The 19,396-nt window shown below is 33.9% G+C and overlaps 2 protein-coding genes across 2 annotated transcripts in view; both read left to right on the top strand.

Moving 5' to 3' along the window:
* The window catches only part of LOC145270423 (methionine synthase-like), a 164,358-nt gene extending 161,149 nt beyond the window's left edge, over nucleotides 1-3,209 (top strand). The window contains exon 34 of the mRNA XM_080126066.1: nucleotides 1,385-3,209. Within this exon, the coding sequence (XP_079982192.1) occupies nucleotides 1,385-1,471 (87 nt within the window). The 3' untranslated portion in view covers nucleotides 1,472-3,209. The remainder of the gene's footprint in view (nucleotides 1-1,384) is intronic.
* A 14,821-nt stretch (nucleotides 3,210-18,030) lies between these two features.
* LOC145270430 (exosome complex component RRP43-like) overlaps nucleotides 18,031-19,396 on the top strand; it is a 37,076-nt gene continuing 35,710 nt past the window's right edge. Inside the window, exon 1 of the mRNA XM_080126077.1 lies at nucleotides 18,031-18,187. Within this exon, the coding sequence (XP_079982203.1) occupies nucleotides 18,070-18,187 (118 nt within the window). The 5' untranslated portion in view covers nucleotides 18,031-18,069. The remainder of the gene's footprint in view (nucleotides 18,188-19,396) is intronic.

The raw sequence follows: 19,396 nt of genomic DNA, 5'->3' as shown, positions 1-19,396 counted from the left end.
TATTTTATATTAAATTGAACAATGCGAATTCCTTCCTGAATCTATTTCTGAACCTTGCTTACCAGGTTCAAATCTCAGTCTATCTAATCTCATTTTTACTTATTTAATGTTTTTCTTACTTACAAGAAAAGGGGACCTTTCTCGTAACACATATATATATAACACTAGCCTGGGTGCCCAACGTTACCCAGAGATGTGTGTTGAGCCAAAAAAAAAAAGTGGTAGTAGGCAAGCAGGCTCAAACCTGTGATGCAAAGGTGGAAAAGAAAGTGAAAGAAAACCGCTATTCCATGATGTGGCTGGAAGTTCGGAATGTTAAAATTAGCCAAAGTCAATTCAACCAATACAATGTCTTGTAAAAATGTCTTGCAAAAAATCGACCCCTCCTTGTAGAAAACTGCCCAGTTGAGGGTAAAGAAATTAATGCTTTTGGCCAATTTTTCGATATTTGTCGTCTGAGACGTTGAGCTTCAAAATGATACTAATCTCGTGAAAATCTGTCACCTCTGTCAAAAGTTTTAGGTAGAAATATATGCATACATACATACATTTAAACAGACTGATGAGATTTATATTATAGATGTTGCTTATATATATATATATATATATATATATATATATATATATACTTGTTTATTGTTATATAAACATGCTCACATCCCGCTGCTACAAATAGCCACTTGTTTCAATCAAACAACAGATATCATCAGGCAGCGACTTGACTATTCAAAAGTTCAATGAATAATCTTCCCGAGTATATATATATATATATATATATATATATATATATATATATATATATATATATATATATATATATATAAAGGATAAGATAAGATAAAGAATAAAAGAACGGCAATATAAAATATGTATTAATGCATATAAATGTAATTGTTGATTAATGGAGATTACATCAATTAGGGATGTAGGATAATTAAGCTCTTTATACCTAGGTATTTCGAAACTTAATGCTTCTCATCAGAAGAGGAAAGAAGGTGCTAAATAACATATTAGAGATGTAACGTCTAGCGATATAAGTGGTGAACATTATAACAAAAGATAACGTCATTCATTTTAAGTATTTTTTATATAATTTTTTAAGATTTACTTACATATATACATATAAAAGGGAGCAGCTAGGAATTCATTTAATTGGTTTCTTATGAAAAAGGAATAAGTAAAGGTAAGTCAACAATTTTGAAATTAATGTTATTTTTTTCTGGAAGCATTTTAAAAACATCTTGAATCTATTATCAAGAAAAAAATGTGTGATTTGAAATGAGCAGAAACAATGGTATGAATAAAAGATTTTTTTTTGTTTTTTAAAAATGAATTTCAATGAATTCATTCAATCATTATTATATGTTATATTTTATCGTTTCAGATTGTGGATTATGCCAGACGGAAATCTGTGGGGCAGGAATCTGTTGAAAAATGGTTGGGATCAGTTCTACTTTATAATCCAAATTAAATCATCTGTTTGTTTGAACCCACAGAAGAAATTTTTTTTTTCTTTTTATGGACATAAAGACTCAAATACACAGTTTCATAAGCGGCGACAGGGAGGGAGAGTTTTTAGCCATTTCTCATGTTATTTTTGTGAGAGAAATGTGAAAAAAAAAAGGAAAGAGAAAGATGGATTGACATAGAGAGAGAGGAATTTTGATTTATAGATTTGCACACACTTTTAACCTATTCTATATTGTTTTATGGCCCAGGCAACAATGGGTAGTTCCACTAGTAATATATATATATATATATATATATATATATATATATATATATATATATATGCAACTCACCTCACATGCCCCAATATTACACAGGATTTAAGAGACAATCATCTGCTGTAATTTAGTTCTTATAAATCATTTGGATGCAATAATTCAAGACCAAAGAAGGAAGATTAATTTTTTTCACAACATCACCCGACACATATAGCATCCTGAATTAATTGCTTGAAATAATTGTGTTAAAATAATTTAAAGCAACATTTGACTACTGTCTCTTATCGGCAGGGAACCTGGTGTAATGTTTGCACATGTGAGTGAATTGTAACTGGAAAAATTGTATCAAATTTATTGCATCTTAATTTGGGCACTTTACAAAATTATAAATACTATTTTATTATTTTTTTATGTAATGTTTCTACTCTCAGCTCTTAACCCCATATATTATTTATTTTATAATAGCTGTAAGTATAATTGTTGAATTGTTGAATGTAAAAAAAGAACACCATTCTTACATATCAAATCACAAATATGAATATAATTTTTAAACTTAGATTGCCAACCAAAAGTAGACATATTTTATATGGTTATGTAATGCAAAATGAAACTCTTTCAAAGTGTAGTATCTGTTCTTCAGATACTGCACTTCAATTTCTTGTTCTCTCTCAGTGGAGGAGCAATCCTTCACGACTGAGACAATTTTTATTTTTGTTCCTTTTCTCCATGTTATAAAACGACCCTGGTGTCTAACTCTGTCCCATGGGAAGGCATTGTAAATAGGAACTCTTCCACAAACATTCCTGGCTATTGAGAATGAAATATTAAGTTTCTATAGCAAGGGAGATAATTCTTTCTTTTAAAAAGCATTATCTCCCTTAACGATAGTTTGTAGGCTATTGTTCAATTTCCTAATATTTATAAATATATTCGTTTGCAGAAAATTTTTTTTCATGGCTGACAATTTTGAAATTATTCAGTGGATTGCCAAGCATCGATTAATAGCCAATTCTTGGAGGTTTGAAATCTGTAGTTTATCATGCGCATTGAACTGTTATTCACAATCAATTAATGGTTAGAGTTGGAAATTTTCAAAAAGATGGATTTCATCGTTCAATATGAAAAAAAAATTTGGAGTAAAACAAATTTTCCTTATGAACAGTTATTTTTTATAGTTTATATATGGAGTAAAGATTGCTTTCAATTTCAGTTTTTACATAAAACTTAAACTCAGCTGTCATGTTTTTTCTAGGCCACTGTGTCTACACATTATCAAATTAGTTATTAGAAAAATATGTGATGCAGTGGGGTGTGCTATACTGCACAAGGCAATTGTGATGAATACGTATGTCCGTAAATTTGAAAACTGCAAATTATACCAATTGTCTTTCATATGCAAGAAACATCAAAAGTGAAAATTTATTGTACAAATAAAACATCCAAATTTTTGTTTACATTTCTTCATTTTTATTTTCTACGACATTTGATTTTTTTTTGTTTTAGAGGAAAAAAAAAAGAATTTTTTATGAAAATACAATATTTTATTTCAATAAAATTAATTTTTATTTTAAATTCTGAACCTTTTAAATAAACATCATTCAGAAACTTTTTTCTAACATGACAACGCGTTTGGCAAGAAAGTTCTTGCAGCTTTGAACTTTTAAATTCAGATGAACATATCTCGGCTCAAACACGAATAAACCTAGAACCCCATCCTCCAATGTAGACCCCTATACCAGGTCTCCTTCTCCAACATCAGAGGTCTACGTTCCAACCTTCGATAGGTTGAAACACAATTACAGGAGACATATTCTTTCTAAGTGAAACTAGATGAATTCATAATTAAAGGATACTCTAACTTAACATCTAAATCTGACCCCCAAGATCGCCATGGGCATGGAATATGTGCCTACATCAAAGATGGCTTTCCGTGTGGTAGGGATATCTCCAGAGAAGACCCTAATTTACCTTATATGTGCTTCTGGGTTGTACTAGCTTACACCACTGCATTTATATTTGCCTTCTATCACCCCCACAACAGTGGGGTTACTATCTTTAAGAGCATATCCGAGAAAATTGACCACATCCTGTCTGCTCATCCTTCGGCTAACATTCACATTTGCGGTGACTTCAATGTTCATTATGTGGGATGGCTGACCCACTCGAATAAGACCAATGACGAGGGGAGGTTCTGTCATGATTTCGCGACTGCCTATGACCTCACTCAGATTGTTCACGAACCCACCAGTGTGCCCCATACTACCGGTCAATATGCAAGCCTTCTAGACATTTTTCACACAACTTCCCCTGAGCTATGTTCATGTTCCGTTCTATCGCCTCTGAGATCCTCCGACCATTCTGTTGTAGCAGTTAAGATAAAACCAAAATGTAATAAGTCCTCATACGTACCTCTCCACCGTACTGTATATCAATACTCTATGGCTGATTGGGATAGCTTCCATACATTCATATCTGACCTACCTCTGAATTCCATGTTTAAAAAGGATGTGTCCTCTATAGTATCAGACCTGACCGAATGGTTAATTGTAGGCATAGACCGATTCATACCATCCAAAAAATTCCAACAAAAACCTAACAGCCAGCCATGGTTCTCCCTTGAATGTGCTGCTGCCATCGCGCACAGAAATCACTTTTTCCATAGCTACCAACGTAATAGATGTACTGAGACTAAAGCTGCTTTCAGGATTGCCAGCAACCACTGTAAAAGAGTAATAAAACATGCAAGAGAGCTATATGCTCAGTCGGTTAAATCCAAAGTAGCTGAGCAGCGACTTGGTTCCCACTAGTTCTGACAAATAGCAAACAGGATCCTGAACAGAAGCATGTGTTCTATCCCAACTATCATCAATGGACCTGAGGTCATCTCGTCAGCATCAGACAAAGCCAAACTATTTGCCAAGAACTTTGCAGCTAATTCTACCCTATGCGACGAAGGCCATCAACTCCCCATATTTCCTCCTATAACACAGAACAAGCTAGGTAACATACAAATATCTGTGCATGAGGTCGTCAAGCTAATCAAGAACCTTGATTCCAGTAAAGCAATTGGCCCTGACGGCATCCCAATTATAGTGTTGAAAAAGCTTCCACCAGAACTTGCTCCCATACTTACTAAACTGTTTAAGCGTTGCCTTAAGGAGAAGTGCTATCCAACACCCTGGAAAACCTCATCAGTATGCCCTGTATTTAAGAATTCAGGTGAGAAGTCATCTCCCTCTCAGTACAGACCAATAAGTCTCCTGTATGTCATGAGTAAGTTGCTGGAATCCATATTAAATAGAGAAATAGACAACCACCTCAGCAGAATTAACCTTCTTAGTGACACACAATATGGTTTTCGTTCTGCCAGATCTACAGCAGATGTGCTAACTGTTATATCTCATAGGATTAGTGAATCTCTTGACAAAGGCTTCCTTTCTAGGGCAATTGCTCTTGACATATCAAAAGTACTTGATAAGGTATGGCATAAGGACTTACTTCACAAGATTTCCTGTTACAGTGTAAATGGAAACGTTTTCTCAATCATTAAACCATTTCTCTTTGATAGGCTCATAAGAGTAGTGGTTGATGGGCAGAAATCAGAGGCCCTCAGTATTAATGCTGGAGTCCCTCAGGGGTCAATCCTGGGCCCAACTCTTTTCCTGATCTACATCAATGATCTCCCTAAACACATACTTAAATCATTCATTGACATCTATGCTGATGACACGACCATCTATGGCAACACATCAAAGGCTGTAAATGACAAAGTTCTCTCTGATTCTCTCTCCTCTGATCTCGAGCGCGTAGTTCAGTGGGGGAAGATGTGGCTGGTTACCTTTAATGTATCTAAAACCAAGCTCCTATCCTTACATCATCAACACTCTGATCCCCATCTAGCATCAATTGAAATGGATAGCTCTCATCTAGGAGAAGCCCCATGTTTTGACAAGCTTCTGGCCTTGACTTTTACTCCTGATCTGAAATGGAACACGTACATCAAGTCTGTTGCCAAGGTCGCTGGAAAGATGGTGGGATCCTTCTACCGCTCCAGAAGATATCTCACTGCTGATGCAATTCTCTATCTGTATAAAAGCCAAGTACGTCCAAGGATGGAGTACTGCTGCCATATCTGGGCAGGAGCTGCTAAAAACAGCCTATCCTGCCTTGACAGAGTACAAAATAGACTTTGTGGCTTAGTGGGGATGTCCTTTTCTCTTCCCTGCAGCCTTTCTCCCACAGAAGAGATGTTGCAAGCCTGTCTTTGTTTTATCGTTACTTCCATGGCAAGTGCTCATCTGAGTTCCAATCTCTAGTTCCCCCTCGCCAATCTTTTACGAAAAACACCCATCTAGCTGAAACCACTATCAAAAATTTTCCCCACTCTTTATCTGTGCCTAAATCAAAACGTAGATTCCATGAACAAAGCTTCTTTCTTAGAAGTGCACGCCTGTGGAACTCTCTTCCGTTTGCCTGTTTCCCACCTGACTACAACTTGGATGTCTTCAAGTCCAACTTAAACAGATTCCTGACAAACCGCCCCCTTAAGTAAGACACTCTATTAAATCTCCAATACTAATACTATCTCATTGATAACTGTACACACAACAACCAAGATGCTTAAAAAAGTGGTAGTCAGTAGGTGAGAGGTCTGGAGAGTATGGCAGATGAGGCAGTGTTTCATAACCCAATTTGTTCAATTTCTGCAGGGTTAGTTTAGCAACATGCAGTCGGGCATTGTTGTGGAGGAGAATTAAGCCTTTTCTGTTGACTAATGCGCTACGTTTCTGATGCATTTCATCCATTTGTAATGGTTTCGCCTATGTTCAATTAATAATGAAAACTTAAAATATTTGAAATTAAACTAAAAATTTGTCAAGAATTTTTTTTCAACCTAATAATAAATTAATTCAAACATCTGCTTTGAAAGAAATTTAACTTTTTCATTGCATCATATGAAGAGTTTAATGATGTGACAAACAAAGGCACCGCTAAGGAAGTTCTTGAGCCTGTACCATTAAGGCCAAGTCCCATTATTTGTGTGATCTCGAGATCAGGGAGGAGTGTGACGAGCATGCAAGAATTGTATGCTAGTGTATGAGTCGAGTCTACCTGCAGCAAAAAACGAACCCCGGACCTTTCGACTGCAAATCAAAAGTCTACCAATGAGCTACATCCACTCACAGCAATGATTGAGTTTCGCCGAACGGTTATAAAAATCAAGCTGATAAGTGTTGCAATATTTTGGACTTGTAATGGGGTATGATCCCACAAAGTCGGACGATTCTATTTATAAACGATGCTTGCTAGGAACTGACGAATCAAATTAATTCACGTTCTGCTACTAACCAAGCAGAAACCAGAATTGCTTCATAAATATTAAACCTTTTCCGGAGCAATTTCACATGTTTTTTTTCCCCCTGTCTCGAGACGGTAAGAATATTTTGCTCTGTGGAAACCTCTCAAAACTTGTTTAGAACAACGAACCATCGGAAACTGTTCTGTCTACTGCAAACCAGTCACCTCTCAAGACTTGTTTAAAACAACGAACCATCTGAAACTTTTACGAAACTAAACATGGCTTACACTTCTAGAGGTTATGGGCCCAGCGTGCGTCTTTATTTCGATGGATCCGAATCAAAATTCGAATTGTGGCAAGTTAAATTTCTAGGATATCTACGAATCCAAAAGCTACACAAAGTACTTCAAACACAACCTGAAAACAGAAACGACCCCGACTTCATTGAAAAGAACGCAACTGTCTCTGCGGAATTAATACAGTGTTTAGATGACCAAAGTCTATCACTGGTAATGAGAGAAGCCCTGGACGATGGCTGCAAAGCATTAAACATATTGAGAGAGCATTATTTATCGAAAGGAAAACCCAAAATTATTTCTTTATACACTGAACTGACCTCTCTAAAACGAATGGAAGCCGAAACTATTACTGATTATATTATAAGAGCCGAGACAACTGCAAATTCTTTAAAAATGTCTGGTGAAGTTATAAGTGACAGTCTGTTAATTTCCATGATCCTTAAGGGATTACCGAGTGATTTCAAGCCATTTACAACCGTGATAACCCAGAAAGAAAAACCCATGACTTTTAGCCAATTCAAGGTAGCACTCAGAAGTTACGAAGAAACTGAAAAAATGATCACAGAACAAAACGAATCCACAAATATCATGAAATTTAAAAATACACACATAAAAACACCAAAATTAAATTATACCCATGCCAGGAATAAAAACCGCAACTTTGCCAAAAACAATTTTTCTCCAAAGAAAAGTACAAAACCCGACAAGGCTAATATGCTTGCCAGCTGGTTTGCCTCGAACTCCACATTGGACCCTTCCAACCACCCCCTGCCTGACTTTCCTTTGCAGACAGATGCCACGCTAGACGATCTAAAAATCCCCCCTGCTCAGGTACACGCTATCATAAAAAACCTTGACACTTCAAAAGCATGTGGACCTGATCTCATCCCAGCTGTGCTATTAAAAAAGTACTCAGCCGAAGTAGCTCCAGTTCTCTCCAAACTCTACAAAAAATGCCTTAATGAATCATGCTTTCCGGGCTGTTGGAAAACTGCTTCTGTAGTACCAGTATTCAAGAATTCTGGTGAAAGAACTGACCCATCAAATTATCGCCCCATTAACCTCCTCCCACTTTTCGCCAAAATATTTGAGACCATAATTAACCATGCTCTAGTCCGGCACCTTACAGATGCTAAACTTCTGACTGACAAACAATATGGATTTAGATAAGCCCGTTCCACAGCAGACATCCTCACTGTAATCTCTGAACGTATATACCATTTACTGGACAAAGCGAGGGAGGGCAGAGCGGTAGCTCTAGATATATCTAAGGCTTTTGACAGGGTATGGCACAAGGATCTCCTCAGGAAAATTAAATCATATGTTATCACTGGTAGAATACTTAACATAATTAAATCCTTCTTAGATAAGAGAAGAATCCAGGTTGTCCTCGACGGTCGTACATCTAAACAGTGTGATATAAATGCGGAAGTGCCTCAGGGGTCTATCCTTGGACCTCTATTATTCCTAATATTTATTAATGACCTTCCTGACAAAACTGCCTCTGAGATGGGTATATATGCTGATGACACCACACTCTATAACAGGCATGACAGGAAAACAAATGAACACATATCTAAAGAAATGGCAAAAACACTAGAGGATAACCTCCAATCTGTAGTGGAATGGGGACATAAATGGATGGTCACATTCAATGCTGCCAAGACTAAACTGGTTTCCTTCAATAATTACAAGAAACCTTCTCTGCCACCAATAGCAATGGCCAGTGACTCCCTGTCTGAGAGTACATCTTTCAAACTGCTTGGCCTAACGTTCACAGGAAACATGAGTTGGAACAATTATATTGAAAACATTGCCAGGGCCGCTGCGAAAAAGGTAGGCTCTCTTTACCGTGCTAGAAAACTACTGACACCTGAAAGTATCCTGTACCTCTATAAGGCCACCATTCGCCCATATATGGAGTATTGTTGTCATATTTGGGCTGGCGCATCTGCTACTAGTCTCTCGGTCCTAGACAAGGTTCAAAAGAGAGTCGCCAATCTGATAGGCCCTGAACTGGCATCTAAGCTTCAGCCTCTGTACCATGGACAAAACGTTGCATCCCTCTGCCTGTTCTACAAGTATTTTAATGGTGAATGCTCTGACGAACTGCAGACACTTGTGCCCCCACGATGTAGACACCCTCGACAAACCCGACAGGCAGCTAAATCCCACCCCCACACAGTAGAGATCCCTGGATGTAAAAGATCTTTCTACTCCAGTAGTTTCTTCCCTAGAACCGCTAGACTCTGGAATTCCATTCCAGGTCCCTGCTTCCCTAACTGTACTGACGTGCAGAAGTTCAAGTGTAACGTGAACCGACATCTTGCTTCCCAAATCCCAACATAGTGCCCCAGTAGTTGCTGCCCCTGATAGTAACCCCCTACACCAAAGTGGCAATGTGCCTTGTTTGGGGTGAAAATGTAATAAAAAAAAACAAAAAAAAACAACGAACCATCTGAAACGTTTACGAAACTAAACATGGCTTACACTTCTTACATTCACGAGCAGTTGAAAAAGATTGCTTTATGTTACTGCATTTGTGATTGTGTCGTGGCATGTCAATTCAATTGTTTAGGATCGTGTTGTGTCGAGCGATGGTGTTGTTCGGGATTGTGGCATGTTGATCGACAGTGTTGTTTGGGATCGTGGCGTGTCGATCGACGATGTTGTTCGGAATAAATAAAAACTAGTAATTTGGTTTGGGACTATTTGCTAATAACACAAAAACCAGTTTCATAAAATTCATTGAATTTGTAGTGAGATCGAGATGTGATTCGATTTGAACAAACGCTACATATCACCTCCCCGCCTCTGTAACACTATCACTAATCTCTCACTTTTAGACAATGTCTAAAAGCGAGTCTTCAACCTTACCCACCTCGAATCTTTGTCCCATTGTGCTTGTTTTACAAGTATTTTATTGGAATGTACTCAAACGAAATCATAGAACTTGTGCCCCCTTGACGTAAATACCACTGACTAACCCGACAAGTGGCAAAGTTCCACCTCTACACTGTAGAGATTACTAGATGACAGCTAACCTTCTATGCTAATAGTTTCTTCCCTCAAACTGCTTTTGGAATTCCCCCCCAAGTTACCTGCTTCCCTAACTGTACTGACATGCAGAAGTTCAAGTGTAATGTAAAACGACATCTCGCTGCCCAATCCTTACATAGTGTTGCTATAGATATCGTCCCAAATAGTAGTGCAAGTGGCACTGTGACTTCTTTGAGGTGAATAAGATAAAAAAATTTTTTTTTTTTAATTAATAGTTTTTTTTTAATTAATAGTTCTTTTACGAAAAACACCCGCCTAGCTGAATCCACTGTCAAAAACTTTCCCCACTCTTTATCTATGCCTAAATCAAAACGTAGATTCCATGAATAAAGCTTCTTTCTTAGAACTGCACGCCTGTGGAACTCTGTTCCGTCTGCCTGCTTCCCACCTGACTAAAACCTGGATGTCTTCAAGTCCAACGTAAACAAATTCCTGATGAACCGCCCCCTTAAGTAGACACTTTATTAATTCTCCACACTAACGTACTGTACTTACAATAACCCTTATCCCTGAGTGCTTCCGGGCCTTGATAAGTGGTGACCACCTTGTAAAAAAAAAAAAAAATTAGTTTGGAGTTGAAATCTTTGCTTTGATAACGGTTAAAGGGAAGTAACTCTTAGTTACTAAAATCTTAAATTCATTGGCATTCCCTTATTTCAACTCTTCTCAGCATTTTCGCTTATCTTATTAATTAGAATTATAGGACTCACATGCTTAAATTCTGATATATATTAAAATTTGTTTTAACGTGAAAATGTATTTCAAACAATATATTGTTTAAATCATTAAAATAATTTGTTTTTAACGTGAAAATGTATTTAAAACAATAAATTGTTTGGATCATTAAAATAATTTGTTTTTAACATGAAAATGTATTTAAAACAATAAATTGTTTGGATCATTAAAATAATTTGTTTTTAACGTGAAAATGTATTTAAAACAATAAATTGTTTGGATCATTAAAATAATTTGTTTTTAACATGAAAATGTATTTAAAACAATAAATTGTTTGGATCATTAAAATAATTTGTTTTAACGTGAAAATGTATTTAAAACAATAAATTGTTTGGATCATTAAAATAATTTGTTTTTAACGTGAAAATGTATTTAAAACTATAAATTGTTGGAATAATTATAATAATTTGTTTTTAACGTGAAAATGTATTCAAAACAATAAATTGTTGGGAAATTATAATAATTTGTTTTTAACGTGAAAATGTATTTAAAACAATAAATTGTTGGGATCATTAAAATAATTTGTTTTTAACGTGAAAATGTATTTAAAACAATAAATTGTTTGGATCATTAAAATAATTTGTTTTTAACGTGAAAATGTATTTAAAACAATAAATTGTTTGGATCATTAAAATAATTTGTTTTAACGTGAAAATGTATTTAAACAATAAATTGTTTGGATCATTAAAATAATTTGTTTTTAACGTGAAAATGTATTCAAAACAATAAATTGTTTAAATCATTAAAATAATTTGTTTTAACGTGAAAATGTATTTAAAACAATAAATTGTTTAAATCATTAAAATAATTTGTTTTTAACGTGAAAATGTATTTAAAACAATAAATTGTTTAAATCATTAAAATAATTTGTTTTAACGTGAAAATGTATTTAAAACAATAAATTGTTGGGATCATTAAAATAATTTGTTTTAACGTGAAAATGTATTTAAAACAATAAATTGTTTAAATCATTAAAATAATTTGTTTTTAACGTGAAAATGTATTTAAAACAATAAATTGTTTAAATCATTAAAATAATTTGTTTTTAACGTGAAAATGTATTTAAAACAATAAATTGTTGGGATCATTAAAATAATTCTTTTTTAATGTGAAAATGTATACAAAACAATAAATTGTTGCGATAATTATAATAATTTGTTTTTAACGTGAAAATGTATTTAAAACAATAAATTGTTGGGATAATTATAATTTGTTTTTTACATGAAAATGTTTTTAAAACAATAAATTGTTGGGATCATTAAAATAATTTGTTTTTAACGTGAAAATGTATTTAAAACAATAAATTGTTTAAATCATTAAAATAATTTGTTTTTCACGTGAAAATGTATTTAAAACAATAAATTGTTTAAATCATTAAAATAATTTGTTTTAACGTGAAAATGTATTTAAAACAATAAATTGTTTGGATCATTAAAATAACTTGTTTTTAACGTGAAAATGTATTTAAAACAATAAATTGTTTAAATCATTAAAATAATTTGTTTTTCACGTGAAAATGTATTTAAAACAATAAATTGTTTAAATCATTAAAATAATTTGTTTTTCACGTGAAAATGTATTTAAAACCATAAATTGTTTAAATCATTAAAATAATTTGTTTTTAACGTGAAAATGTATTTAAAACAATAAATTGTTCGGATCATTAAAATAATTTGTTTTTAACGTGAAAATGTATTTAAAACAATATATTGTTTTGATCATTAAAATAATTTGTTGTAACATGAAAATGTATTCAAAACAATAAATTGTTTTGATCATTAAAGTAATTTGTTTTTAATGTGAAAATGTATTTAAAACAATAATTTGTTTGGATCATTAAAATAATTTGTTTTAACGTGAAAATGCATTTAAAACAATAAATTGTTTGGATCATTAAAATAATTTGTTTTAACGTGAAAATGTATTCAAAACAATAAATTGTTTGGATCATTAAAATAATTTGTTTTAACGTGAAAATGTATTTAAAACAATAAATTGTTTGGATCATTAAAATAATTTGTTTTAACGTGAAAATGTATTCAAAACAATAAATTGTTTGGATCATTAAAATAATTTGTTTTAACGTGAAAATGCATTTAAAACAATAAATTGTTTGGATCATTAAAATAATTTGTTTTAACGTGAAAATGTATTCAAAACAATAAATTGTTTGGATCATTAAAATAATTTGTTTTAACGTGAAAATGCATTTAAAACAATAAATTGTTTGGATCATTAAAATAATTTGTTTTAACGTGAAAATGTATTCAAAACAATAAATTGTTTGGATCATTAAAATAATTTGTTTTAACGTGAAAATGTATTCAAAACAATAAATTGTTTGGATCATTAAAATAATTTGTTTTAACGTGAAAATGTATTTAAAACAATAAATTGTTTGGATCATTAAAATAATTTGTTTTAACGTGAAAATGCATTTAAAACAATAAATTGTTTGAATCATTAAAATAATTTCTATTCCATCTTTACCCATTCGTTTATTTTATTGTTATTGCATATGGTTACATATTTTTAAATCTTATGCAAATCATTAATCCATAATTATATCACATCAAAGCTATGATTATTTTGCTATGGTAATGTTTTAAGCTCTATTTATAATTATAAGAACCTCAGACTGAAGATCTCAAGGTTTCCATTTCCAGTCATGGCATCCATTTTCTTGGGAATTTAGTTGGCCAAAAACGTGGTGAGACAACAACTATGGAAGGCAGTAATTACTGAGGATAGATTTACAAGATACAGCATTCCTATCCCGTCGCCATTAATCACATGAAGAAGGCCAGAGGATAAGTTAGCCGAAACATGGTAAAACAACAACAACAACAACTATGAAGATGAGGATAACAGTCCGCAAACAAATAAATACACAAATTACTCATCTCAAAGGATTCCAATAAAAAAAAATATAATTCTATCATGCTTCAATGTTTTATTCAAACTTTTTTGTTTTAGTAAATTCCTTCTTTTTTTTTTCTTTTTTTTGCATACTCATCCCAAACAAGGTACATTGCCACTTGGATATAAAGGGCTTCTATTTAAGATTAAAGCTACAGAAACACTATATAGAGAATTGAGCCACGAAATGTCTGTTCACATTATACTTGAACTTCTGCATGTCGGGACAGTCAGAAAAGCAGGAAATCGAGAGGAAATTCCAAAGTCTAGTAAAGTAGGCACAGGGATGCAACATTTCGATGATGGGACAGGGGTTGGAGTTTGGTTGATAGTGTGGGACCTATTAGAGACTCATTTTTTGGATTTTGTTAAAGATTTTGACTAAGAGCGAAAGACTAGTGTAGAAATATAGGATACTCACAAGTGTGAGTAATTTTCTAGCATGGTAGATAGAGTCCACCTTCTTTGCAGCAGCTTTAGCAATGTCCTCAATGTATTTTTTCCAACTCATGTTGCCTGTAAATGTTAAGCCGAAAAGTTTGAGCAAAAAGCTTTCAGGTAGCATATTATTAGTAATGATAGTCAATGGTTGAGAGTATTTCTTTTAATTGTTAAAGAAAAGAAGTTTAGTCTTGGCAGCATTGAATGTTACCATTCATTTCCATCTCCATTCCACAGGTCTCCCTGTAATTTATTAACAATTGCCTTAGATATGTGTTCGTTCGTTTTTCTCTCGTATCGGTTATAGAGCATGGTGTCATTCCACTTTGTTTCTCTCACTGATTCATGATATAAAAATTTATTGATCATCTCTTAATTGTTCTTGCAAATAAACTGTGGTTTCAAAATATAATTTATATATGAGAGAAGCAGCTGCAATACGAAGGACGAATTATGAAGGGGGATGTTTAGCAGTGAAGATAATACGTCAAAGTTAAAACGTCAAGCTAAACATGAATAGTGTGGAAATGTTATCAATTTCTTTCTTTATTTAAATGAAGATTACAAGCTATTTCAACAAGAAAAGTAAAGTTGATGCGACCATGTTGAGAGACTGCTTGAGAGTAAGACTCGTTATGTTATGGAGAAGTTTTAATTATGAGATGAGAGTCAATTCTATTCGCATATTTTAGAGTGAGACTTGAAAATTGTCATCATGTTATGAAGAACTTTAAATACAGAGTTGAGAGTCAGGTTTTTGAAAACTGTCATTATCGTCGCGATATGGAGAGATTAAATTAAAATTTGAGTCACACTTTTTGAGAAATGGCATCATAAAGTTATGGAGAAATTAAAATATGATTCAAGATTGAACCTTCAAGATCCAGAAGAGTGTAACTTACAACTGAATTTTACCACAAGTCCTGAAACAAGTGCAAACAATGCTTTGTATCATTAATGCATCATCAATGTAAAATACTTGGGACTTCTACCCAGAGATGGCTGATGGAATGAGAACATGCTACCCTGTGAATTAAATAAATTCTTCCGTTTGAAATTCTGTTCTGAGTTCAACAGAAAGATTTCCAACTTTGATAAGATACACCTGAAGAAGGTCAGAGGTTACATTGACTGAAATGTGAAAAATTGAATTTATATGCAGTAAAATCTAAAATCTAACGCAAATTTACAAATTATTAAATTAATATTGTCAATTAATATTGTCAATGCATTTGTGTTTTTGATCAACTGTGAACAAATGCATCATTCACTTTAAACACAGATTGACAAATGTTTTTTTTTTTTACAAGGTGGTCACCACTTATCAAGGCCCGGAAGCCACTCGGGAATAAGGGTTATTGCGTGTACAGTACATTAGTGTTGAGATTTGATAAAGTGTCTTACTTTAGGGGGCGGTTCATCAGGAATTTGTTTATGTTGGAGTTGAAGACATCCAGGTTGTAGCTAGGTGTGAAACAGGCAAACGGAACAGAGTTCCACAGGCGTGCACTTCTAAGAGAGAGGCTTTGTTCATGGAATCTATTTGCATACAAAATGGTGAATAAACTGAATTTTGATATCTTCAACTCCTTTGCTATCTTTTTTTTTTTTCACATGGTGGTCACCACTTATCAAGGCCCGGAAGCCACTCGGGTTATTGCGTGTACAGTAATCAATGGGATTACTGTAATTGCATGCAATTGGCTAAAACGAATTTTTAGATTTTTAAAAATATTTTCCTGAATAACTACCAAATTTGGACAACATTCAGCATCATTTATGCCTGTATTATCACTTTTAAAGTCAACATGTCAATTATGGAGCAGAGTCGAAATCAAGTTGTCTTGGAACTTGTTCCCCTCAACACCAAGATCAACAGTCTGAACCATGTCTGAAATGACCATTTCTCTATTGATATCTGCCTAATTAACACTGGTGTTCTGTGTTTGATACAGCATTAGTTTATTTCTTGTAGTGACTGCTATATAGGGTTGGAACAAATCGTCGGCAGAAACATTCTCATAGCAATCACCATTTCAATGCTCATATATATCAGAATGTGCAGGCACACAAAGATATAATTTGCCCATCTATACACATGCGATAAAGGAACTGTTGTGCTCCATGTGCAGTGATGCAACAAACAGGCTAGAATATTTTGGAACACCCGTATATAAGGATTTAACCGCCAAAATTCAAACAGTCCAGAATGCAGTTCTACGAGTAAACATCACCGCTGCCCGTCTTCAGCACATACACCAGACTCTGTCTATTCAGATGTAAAACAGTATTGCTGAGAATGCCGCGAATATATACCTAAATTCTCATCATGGAAAATTACTATATTGAACGAGAATTAATTTTTCTTAAACAAATTTTATTTCAAACTACTGTTTTCTTATGTGACAAACACACACACACACACACACACACACACACACACACATTCCACTTACATGGTTTAATGACTATTTTCTTCCCCTCAGAAAATAACCACATGTGACACTCAGTCGATAAAAATCAGTAATCTTCAACTTCATACCCCTTTTCACGAAACACTCATTTAGCTAAGTTGCCTAATTAACACTTGTTGCAAAACCCTTAATGTTGGAAATTAGTATATTTTTTATTTTATATTTTAGTTGAGGATGTGGTTTGGTGAAAACTTTTTGCAAATTGGAGATTAGGTTAAATTTACCTTTAACGGTCCCGTGGATGCTCTACTACTTTTGACTTCTAGAGATTCTTTCACCTGCAATCTTGGTCTTAAAAATTGATAGATCCCAATTATGAATTGGTGAACACCGACTCACACCAATAACCTAATCGCTTGAGGTGTCTCTATTGGGGAATATTGACAAAGCTATCCAGGTTTTTTTTTTTGTAAGTACGTTGACTTTTCACTCCCACTCTCAACCATATATATATATATATATATATATATATATATATATATATATATATATATATATATATATATATATATATAGAGAGAGAGAGAGAGAGAGATAAATACCATCCAGCCATTGCTTGGCAAGATTCATATTTTTTCCCATCACAGCGTTAGTTTAGATAGGTTAGTTTGGAAGTCAATTTTTAAAATCCATCCAACATGTGCGTTTGACTAATTAGTCTAATGGTCGCCATCAATTTGCTGCTTTAATACTTTATTGTAATGCAGTTTCCTATTCCATTAGTTTCTTTCCCAGAACTGTGAGATTGTGGAACTCTTTTCCTGCTCACTGTTTTCCTCCTTAGTCTTTTCAAGATTAAGTTTATTAGGCATTTCCTGTTTTTGCAATAATCATCTTTCACTTTTTTAAACCTTATTACATGAAATGGCTTCATATCTTGTCTCGATCAATTTCCATAAAACAATATTTATGTAAGATAATCAAAAAAAGCCCAAATTTAACCAAATCGTAAAAAAAAAAAGCCAAATAATTTGTAAAGGCCAAACTGCTTAAAAAAAAGAAAAGGAAAGGCCGAATTCGTAAAATTTAGCCTTAAAAAGGCTAAACTGGCAACTCTAACACGTGACCTTTACATCCGGTGGAAGCATCTTTATTTGTGTCACGTGACACCGAATATGGCGGATGATTTCAAAATCGCCCAACCACTTCAATATTATCGAAAGTTTTTAGAGAAAGATGTGCGACCAGATGGCAGAGAACTAGGCGAATCTCGCTTCACTGTTATCAATATCGGTAAGTAAATAAATACAAAGCGCAAATACGCCTTAAGATATATAATAAGACTCATTTAAACTGAATGAGAACGACTATCGCACGTGGAACGTACAAACAATTTTACTGATTTATTCCCAGGTAAAATTCTATTTTTTACTGTATAAATTTTCATTAAAAATGAAATTACGTAAATTGAAAAATAAAAAATAAAAAGGCAAACCAGAAGGACAACCGACCCGAAATCCGCAGTAAACGGTGTAAGGTTAAAATTGGTTCCTGATATATATAACTTCCGGTGAGATTTTAAAATTTCATTTATTTAATACTTCCAGTTTTTTGGCGCTTATGTCAACAGAAACTCCAATTTAAGGGAGATAACCAGCATAAACGTAACAAATAAGCGTTGGGACGCTGAATAATCAGTAGAACAACGAAAGAATGTTAAAACACGAAAAGGAAACAAAGGCAATTCTGCGTGTCAGTGACATGAGGCGAATGTGTGTATTTTAGTTTCAAGAACCATCAACTTGTCAGCCAAAGAACAGATATTTAAAAAAAAAAAATAATTTTTTTTTTTTTTTTTTTTTTTACAAGGTAATCACCACTTATCAAGGCCCAGAAGCCACTCAGGATAAGGGGTATTGCGTGTACAGTAATTAATGGGATGGTATCGTAGTGATTGTTAGTATTGGAGATTTGATAAAGTGTCTTACTTAAGGGGGCGATTCATCAGGAATTTGTTTATGTTGGACGTGAAGACATCCAGGTTGTAGTCAGGTGGGAAACAGGCAAACGAAAGTCATGCACTTCTAAGAAAGAAGCTTTGTTCATGGAATCTACATTTTGATTTAAGCACAGCTAAAGAGTGGTGAAAATTATTGACAGTGGTTTCAGCTAGACGAGTGTTTTTCATGAAAGATTGGCAAGAGGGGACCAGAGATTGGAGCTCAGACGAGCACATACCATGGAAGTAACAATAAAATAAAGACAGGCTCCTGTGGGAGAGAGGTTGTAGGGAAGATAAAAGAGCATCCCCCACTAAGCCACGAAGTCTATTTTGTACTCTGTCAAGGCAGGATTGGCTGTTTTTAGCAGTTCCTGCCCAGATGTGGCAGCAGTACTCCATCCTTGGACGTACTTGGCATTTATATAGATAGAGAATTGCATCAACAGTGAGATATTTTCTGGAGTGGTAGAAGAATTCTACCATTTTTCCAGCGACCTTGG

The sequence above is a fragment of the Euprymna scolopes genome, chromosome 4, assembly GCF_053919585.1.
Source record: "Euprymna scolopes isolate OS-2025 chromosome 4, ASM5391958v1, whole genome shotgun sequence".
Classification (NCBI taxonomy): Eukaryota; Metazoa; Mollusca; class Cephalopoda; order Sepiida; family Sepiolidae; genus Euprymna; species Euprymna scolopes.
Note: the sequence above shows the minus strand (reverse complement) of the source record. Positions and strands in the feature narration are given on the sequence as shown.